This window comes from Harpia harpyja, chromosome 16 (assembly GCF_026419915.1).
Source record: "Harpia harpyja isolate bHarHar1 chromosome 16, bHarHar1 primary haplotype, whole genome shotgun sequence".
NCBI lineage: Eukaryota > Metazoa > Chordata > Aves > Accipitriformes > Accipitridae > Harpia > Harpia harpyja.
In genome coordinates, this window is record NC_068955.1 from 16,803,948 (window position 1) to 16,812,529 (window position 8,582).

The window sequence follows — 8,582 nt, forward strand, 5'->3', positions numbered from 1 at the left end:
ACAAACCAGGTCCTGGGGTCCCGTTACAGGCAGTAAGGCTGCAGCAAAGCCAGTGCTGCTGTGCTTCCTCTGCCACCAAGCCCATGGCGTCAAAGCTCACACAAGTAGCAACACCCAGCCACAAACACAGCTCACCACATTGAGTATGGATAACCTTCAAAAAAACAAGGGGATAAACAGTGCATTGTAGGGTTGCTAGGCCATAAAGAGAGGACAGGAAGAGGCAGAGGCAGAGGCAAAACCTTCCCCAGGCACAGCGGTAATAACTGCATCAGCATAAGGAGAGAATCACACGTGCTTGGGACCAGATTTTTAACCGCCACCAAACAAAGTAGCTCTGTTGAGATCAGCGCAGTGCTGCTTCACACTGTATGAGGATCTCCTTGTTGGCATAAATCAGCCTTTAGAAAAACAGGGTCCCAGTTAATTTGCTGTGTCCTGCCCCCAATACATTGACTTTTCTTGAACAGAGCCTTCCCTGTACCTCTGTGGAGCTGCATGGTCATATGACAGCTAAAGAGCACATGAGCTCTTTTTCCACTGCTACAGTGGAAAAGGGAAGATGTAAAAGAAAAATTGAAAGTTACTACAAAACAAAATTGCATATCCTAAACCTGCCTATTAAAGACAAACTGTAAGTGTTAATTAAGCCACATTACCTATAGTTAAATTACATCACACCAACATTTCATCCCTGGCAAGCATGAGTGACAGCTCTATACTGTGGAATTTTATGAGACAAAACCAGAGCAAGGAAAATAGCTCTGCTGGGCTGAGTAAATGTACGCAAATAACCACAGTAGGAAACAATTATTAATAAAGCCTGGATAGAAAGACATCTCCCAGATTACTCAGTGTTACTTCCCTTTTAATTTTATTTTTCGGAAATCTAGGCATATTTTACCAAAACTTCACACAGAAGAGACTTTTCCTGGGACCAGCTGGTGCGTTTCTGTGGTGTTCAGGGAAAGCCTGAAACACAGCTGTTGCACCAGTGCAAATGCCTGATGCAAATGCAATAACCTCCTAGAAGCCAGTGCAGCTTAACTGCAGTATGAAGTATGGAGTAGCTGCCGAGATATAGCCACACGGCTTACCTGCAACTCAGAGCTTGTGTTGGTGCAAGTTGCTGCAGTGGGTGTCTATATATATTATAGACTTGACTGGGTCAAGTTTGTTACCTTTGCTCTCATGCAGAAATCATCATATAGGGTCTTCATGGCATTTCTGTGGTACTCTGATGAAAGTGCAATGCCCATATATTGGAGCTGACATATAACATAAACTTGAAAACAAATCAGTCTTGTTTTCATGTATCATGTCTTTGTCCTTCCACCCAGAGGCTTGTACCACAAAAGGAGGGTAAGAAGCTGACTAAATGTTTCCTTTTTTGTATCAAACTTCAATGTCCACCATATTAAATAAGGGCAAGAGGAATGAGGCTTGGTTTGGTTTGCAGCCCAGGCAGGAACATTTAATATAAAAACCTAATCTGCTGTGATAGAAATGCTTGAGGAAATTCCTGTTTCTGTCGTGGATTCTGGAAGAAGGAAAAATAATTCAAGTGCTCACTGTTACTTTCCTGAGACAAGTGCATTTTCCCCCCATGCTTAGTTTCAAATGCAATCATTTATATTACAAAGGCTGAGGCATTTACCCATTACTGTCCCTGACAATCTAATCAGTTCAGCAAGTCACTTCCAAATTTTACTCCTTACAGATAACATTTCAGCAAGTTCATGATCAGCAATGCTTTGTAGCCAAAGTCAGGCACTTTTTACTTCTGGTAAAGAACTTTCTATTCATTCAAGGAAGATGGACTAGAAAAACATTTCAAAGGTGATTACAGGATTCAACAGCATAAGCCCCAATCTAAACCACTTTTAAAAGTTAGGAAGTCCGTGGCTTTAAACCTACTTCTGACAACTTTAAACATTTTACCCCAATCTTGAGCTACAGCAATTTACAAGAACCTGCAGAGGTGACAGATCGTTCCACACAGTCTGAAACAGCCTGTTAGACATCATTTTTGTTAGCTGCCATCTCCTCTAAGAACAGAGGTAGTGACCAGCATATATTCCACATGGCAAATTACCTATTCCCTAAAACATGTAGCAGTCATCTGGATTTATGAAACATTGCAGAACTCTCTGAAGGGAAACCAATATAACAATAATCCCTCTGTAGTCTAGCCTGAAAATTATAGGCAAGTAACAGCAGATAGAATATTTTCCTCAAAAATCCTTCCTAAAAAGTCAGCTGAAAGGAGAAATCAGGTATGTTGGGAAAACATTTTTTATATTAGCACTAGAGTACTGGCTGAAAGTTCACAACACTCCTTGTTTTCAGTGTTTTCAGTGCCCTGTATTTGAGTTCCATGAAGAAGTAACTTAAATTATTACACAATCTTTTAAAGGTTTTTTTCCCCACTTTAGTTACATATGTGGAGAATGATTTTTTCAACTTTGTGCCTTGTACTAACACTCTATGTGAGAGCTTATTTTAGCCTAGATTCCCATAAATTGCCACATTTTAATGATTTCTTCATCAAAGGAGCAATGCCCATCTGGACACACTTAGCCAGCCACACTTCATCATACATATGAAATGATGTATGGTACGGAAATGCGCCATCTGCCTTGGGTTTTAAGCTATCATGTTGTACCCATCATTTGCAAAATGTTAAGGGGACACAAATCTTTGCTTATATGGAGCAATGAGTGAGTCTGTGCAGTCTGGTCATAGGCTACTGTCAAACCAGAAGTTCAAACTACTCTGGGGGGGCTGACAGTGTTGCAGCAGGTTATGAGTGGTTGTAGGTTGCTGCCTTACTGATGAAGCTTTCCCAAAGTGAGACCAATAGGCTTTCCCCTCTCTCCTTCTCCCTGCTTCGTTCCTGCATCTCCTTGCCCCTGGAAGGATCACATGAAATCTGTGAGGGAGGAAACCTCTTGTGTTTGGGGAAACAGAAGCATACATACAAGCATGCTTTGTAAACACATAAGATTATGTCAGAGATATGAGTCGTGTAAAATCAGTATCATTTTCTTGAAGAAACGCCCCAGGAAGGCCCCAAACACTGGCTGCCCACTCAGATCAAAGTGGCTACAAGAGCTACACTGTAAGGGAGGAAACGAGCTGCTCTGGAGAGATCCTATCACCCATCCATCTGTTGTGACAGTGGGTGAGAAAACAGAGAGACTAGTTGTCGCCTAGCTCCTGTTTTCTCCCCAACAGCAATGCTCTGAAGATAATAATGAGCAAACTTCAGCAAGCTTTGCTTTCCAAGATGGTATTTCCATGGAGATATTCCCGAATGTCTCCAGCTGGTGTCCTGGCTATGGATTTCAGTTTTGTTTCTAAAAGGTATGATAAATACTGTGATTAAAAGCAAATAGGTTGTCTTTATTCTGAGGTGTGCAGGGGGGCGGGTTGGGTTGGTGGTGTTTTTGTGATGCATATTTCTCACACACAAAGACATTCTAATTTTGCTTTGCTTTGCTTTCTAAATAAAGCCCCTTTCTCTGGTTAGTTTTCATCTGTTCCTGCATGCCAGGCATCCTGTAATCCGGCTTGTGCACTATGGAAAAACCATCCTTACACATTCTGTGAAAGAAAGAATTTTGCTGGTGGGGAAAAATCCTTCCTGGTTTTACCCAGTTTGATTTGGAACGTGAGGAATTTGCTGGCCCTGCTCCTGAGGTGCGTGCAACATGCACCAAGCCTTCAGACTGGAAAACTCTGAGCTACCTAAGGTACCTTCTCCTGGTAGTGTTCATTTTCTCACTCTAGACAATCTTCTGCTCAGAAAGCCCAGGTTAAATGTTATGTTCTGTGTTCCCTGAAAATAAGTGCCCTACTGTTGCAGAAGCTGCAGAGCATGTGATCAAAGGATGCCATATGGGCCATTTATTAACAATGAAAAATGAATGCACCATTTGTCAGGCTGTAATTAAAACTGAAGAACAATATTCCAGTTTTCACTCCCATTGTTGATCTGGCTATTTGTATCACAGAGCATAAACAGTTTCTTGCCTTATTACTCCTAGCATGAATTCACAGCACATCAGGTTTACAAATGGATATTGGTAGTAAATATTTCATATTATGGTTCAATAATATGCTGATATATATGTAAGCACATTGCCTACCAGCTTCCTACTTACATACATGTTAATAGGATTATGTTTATATACATATACAGAAATACAAATTCACATCCAAACTAACACAAAACCAACCAAGATAAAAATAAAATCACTGCAGTCAGTTTATGTGTCATTCTGAATTTCAAGTGCTTTAAAATACTACTGTAATTTGCAAGTCCACATTCTAAACTAACATATTGTAAAAGCATTGTGCAAAAGCTATTTTAAACTGTCAAAATACAAATCAATGTATTTCCACTTTCACTCACATCTTAATTTAAAAACAAAACATTTCCAAAGAAATACTTTTTTAAAAGTCTGAGAATCATAGTTTTCTCTCAGATCCATTTCTACAGAATTGCCAAATATAACCATTAACAAAGATCACAAGCTTTATGGTATTTTTAGTTGCCTCCTCTTCTGAGATTTTTCCACTTTTCTCCATTTTCCCCCTCAAGGCAAAAGGGCTAGAAATGCCCTTATCTTTTATCTACTCCAAGAAAACTGGGAGATCAAGATCCTGGCACATTTACAAGGCTGAGGGAGGCAACTGGGGTGCAGAGCACCTCAGCAGATGACGGACAGCAGAACAGCAAAACTCTGCCACGTTGTTTTAAGGCTGGCTGCAGTTGTGGCCTTCCACTCCTACGAGCTCTGGAGCAGGCCAGGAAAGGGCGACGCACCTGATGTGACCTGTCCTCATCCCTTGCCCTGCCACAGGGCCCTGACCCACCCTCGCTTCCTGGAGACTGCTCACAGAGGCCACCGGCACAGCGCAGGCACAAGGAACGCTCCTTGGGTTCCATGGTGCCCAAAGTGAGGCCACCTCTACCTTTGGCTTGACAGTGACAGAAGTCACCAGCATTTTAACTGTTGTGGCACCTAGAGTGATTGCAAATGCTCAAAAAATAAATAAGCAGCCTCTATTTAGCTCTTGCACAATTGCTGTCCTGCAGAAACACACCAGCAGCATACCAGTAACAGGGTATCAATGAGCCCTTTGGAGAAACAAGAGGACCATGCATTCCCCCCCAAGTAAGTTGCATCCTTCTTAGTGGTAAAGCTCCATTTCTACCATGGGTTGCTTTCAAATGCTTCTCATCTAAACCTAAAACTAGCAGAATTCACATCTTCATACACAGTTTCCTCCCCTTTTCCTTCCTACAACAGCCAAAGATTGCAAATTCACAGATGCATGTCTGACATTAAAACAAAAAACTTTTCCAGGAGGGTGAACAGGTACCAAACTGGTATGTCAATACTATGTTTTCCACAGGTATTAAAATTAAATCTGAACCTGAAAGAAACACTAATTGAAATTCTACAATGAAATCCCAGGAAATTACAAACACATCTATAAAACTAGAAAATTCTGTTTTGCAGATACTGCCTCACCTTCCATATAATGGCAGTGCCTGTGGTTTCTAGAAGTGATGTTTGAAATCCAGTAAGTATGAATGTCAGCTTCCTGTGGCTCCCTTAGAAACCTCAGCGAGCAAGAACAGAAGCAGGAGTAGTGCAGAAACACAGAAGCAAGCAAAAAAGTAGTTTAGACTACTTACAGGGCCAACAAAATGAATGTTTAGAAGACACAGCACCAAAGTTTGTCAATGCTACCTGGCACAATTGCACCAAAGTCATACTAAAACACATTTGCCGCATAATTTCTCATTAAGATAAGGTCCTATTTCACTCTCATAACCGCAGCTGATAACAGAGCTACATGACTTCGTATACAGCCATTCCACTTGTCTTGGGAGCCACTTCAACAAGGTTATTTCCTCCTGCAGCTGAAACACAGCTAGGAACTGCACCAAGTGAGCCTCCCCTCCTCCCTACTTGGACATAATGGGGAAAATCTTCCTTACAACTACAGCTGCAAATCAAGGCACATGTCTCTCCTTCACCTGCAAAACTTGGTCCTCCTGCTCCAACCTCTTCCCATAGTTCTCAAAACATAACTAAAACACAGGTTGGAAAGGCAGCTGCGGTGCAGGTGATTTTAAGAGGCTATAGGCAGCACCATGCCATCTATTTCTGGCTCCTTAAGGAACCCATTGCATCCCAGGCCAGTATGGTACTGCAAAGCTATTCCAGCCAAGGCAAATCATAAAGCTGATCAGGTTTCCCCTTGGCCCTCTGGAAGAACAACAAAGAAAAGCATCATTGCCATCAACACAGCTGTGCTAAGCACAGCCGAAGAGTATGGAAAGTTCTAGCTCAGGAAGCGTTTGGGGATTGTATATAGCTTTACTCATCTTTTAAATTAATAGTTTGTCTTAGCCCTGAGGATACTATATTGTCCCTGCACTATGCTCAGTGGGGATCTGTTTGCAGAAAACACTGCCACCCCACTTCCTCCCCCACCTCTCCTAACAAAGAACAATGAAACATGAGAGAGAGGTATTTTGAACAAGTACAGTGATAAAAGGTTGTTTCCCAAAGCTGTCAAAAAGTCACAGTTTCCAGCTCCACTCTGCAGGTTGTTAGAGTGAGACTTAAAATATTTGGTATCACTTCTGAAGCAGCAGGTATGCTGTGCTCTCAGGATTAGCTGCATCTTTAAATATTATAGAGCTGCTGCAGTCTAAAAAGCTGCATTCCTTCAATCTGTTCTAGTGCTGTGGGTCAACCATCAATTCCTTAGGTAGCAATAGTTTTGGAGGCTCTTCTAGAAATGTTCATCTGGAAAGCTGTTTGCAACTGATGTAGGTGCAATGCAGTATCCTGCCACTTTGAGCACCACACACTTTGGGGGCTACATTAAAAACATTCTCTTCCTTAGCTCTGCCCTATTTTTGCTCTCTTGAAAGGACAATTTGCAAAACAGCCCATAGCATCAAACTTCACAGAAGTTACCCTTAAAAAGAAAGGGCAAGATTAATCAGCAATTTTTAGAAGACTTGAGCAAATATTAGCAAGCAGCTCTGGTATTTTAAGTTTCCACTAGCAAAAGAATAAAGCTGAAGAAAACATTTTAATATCAACGTCTTGCAGCTGTATTTTGTTGTCTCGTGGCAAAAAGCTTAAATCAATGTCTTGCAGCACAGGAAATAATCAGAGGAGGAGATAAATGCAGTGTTTCAACTTAGATCATTGCAACAGTTAATTGAGCATTTTGTGACAGCAAGCAATTTACCAAGTACATTTTCACATAATTAAGCAGCAAACAAGACACAGTCCACAGGATCTGCACATTTAATTGTGTCAGCAGTTATATTATAAAGCACTTTACACATATATATGTGTGTATACGGACCTATCTTTATATACTTACTGTGCAGCAAGGCATGGGTGTTACGTTGGTCTTGAAACAATTGCTTTACAGCCCCAGGCAGAGCAACCTTCCCCTCACTCTCATTTCGGGCAAGTCAGTGTTTCTGGAAGGTGGCCAGGCAAGATCAGATTCATCAGCCAATAAAATTGTCTAAAGCTGCCGTTCCACAGGAGACCGTTCCTCCGGCTGCAGACTCAGGAGCAGCCAATAAAGAAGAAAATCAGCATCAGAGTGCGGGTGAGCATTTTGCCCCATACTAAGGGTATGCTCTCCAAAAATTCAGCTTTCCCCTGCCTGTGCTGCTGTACACAGTCATCCTACATGAAAAACAACTTGCACTTGACTTGCCTGGCTAAAAGAGATGCATAGCTATTCTGAACACTGACAAGGGTAAAGGAATCAGTCAAGCAGGTGCCTCATGTGCTGGGAAGCAGTATAGCGACATCCGGAGCCGCAAATTCACGCTGCTAGTGGGGGTTCCACATCAGACCTAGCTTTGTAGGGAGCAGTGGGAATTACAGCTCAAACAACCTAGCATTCACTTGAGGACAGAGATGTTGTTTGTGGTGGGCAGTATGGAGACCATTGAAATCTTACCTCGATTTTATCTTCCACAGTTTGACCTGCTGCAGTGGCTGCATGAAGCCATTCTGTCCTTAGACCCATGTGTTTGTCCTGGACTTCATTGCTGTTCGGAAGAGCCCTTGATTTCACGCTGCCAGTCCTACAGCAGCAGCAAAACATCCCAGCGTACAAAAAGACTTCACAGAGGCGGCAGTCAGAGCCGGCTGACATCTGGGGACATCTGGGAAACCTTAGGTCTTGCCTTTACTAGGAAAAAAAAGTCAGTCTATGTGTTAGCTAACCTACAGTGAATCCTAAAGATGACAAAGCATTCGTTGCAGTTATGCATGTTAACATGTCACGAAAGGCCTTAGGAGGTCTTTACTTCTAAATTATCACTATGAGGAAGACCAGGCCTGTATGTCACCAGTCTGAAAATGTGTATTTTAACAGCAGATGGCCCATTTTGCTATGAAATCCTAATAGAGAAAACGCACAGGTGGTCTCTGCACACTGTTTTGCTCCCTTGCTGGCATTTACCTCTCCTAACTTCTTTGAGGTAAAAACTATTTGGATACGTTTCCAGAGACGTT

General features: G+C 42.0%; 1 protein-coding gene across 1 annotated transcript in view; it reads right to left on the minus strand.

Annotated features, from left to right (window-relative positions):
* Positions 1 to 7,447, minus strand: part of OSBPL5 (oxysterol binding protein like 5) — a 190,262-nt gene extending 182,815 nt beyond the window's left edge. Inside the window, exon 1 of the mRNA XM_052811121.1 lies at positions 7,426 to 7,447. Coding sequence (XP_052667081.1) covers positions 7,426 to 7,440 — 15 coding nt within the window. The 5' untranslated portion in view covers positions 7,441 to 7,447. The remainder of the gene's footprint in view (positions 1 to 7,425) is intronic.
* Between the last annotated feature and the right edge of the window lie 1,135 nt (positions 7,448 to 8,582).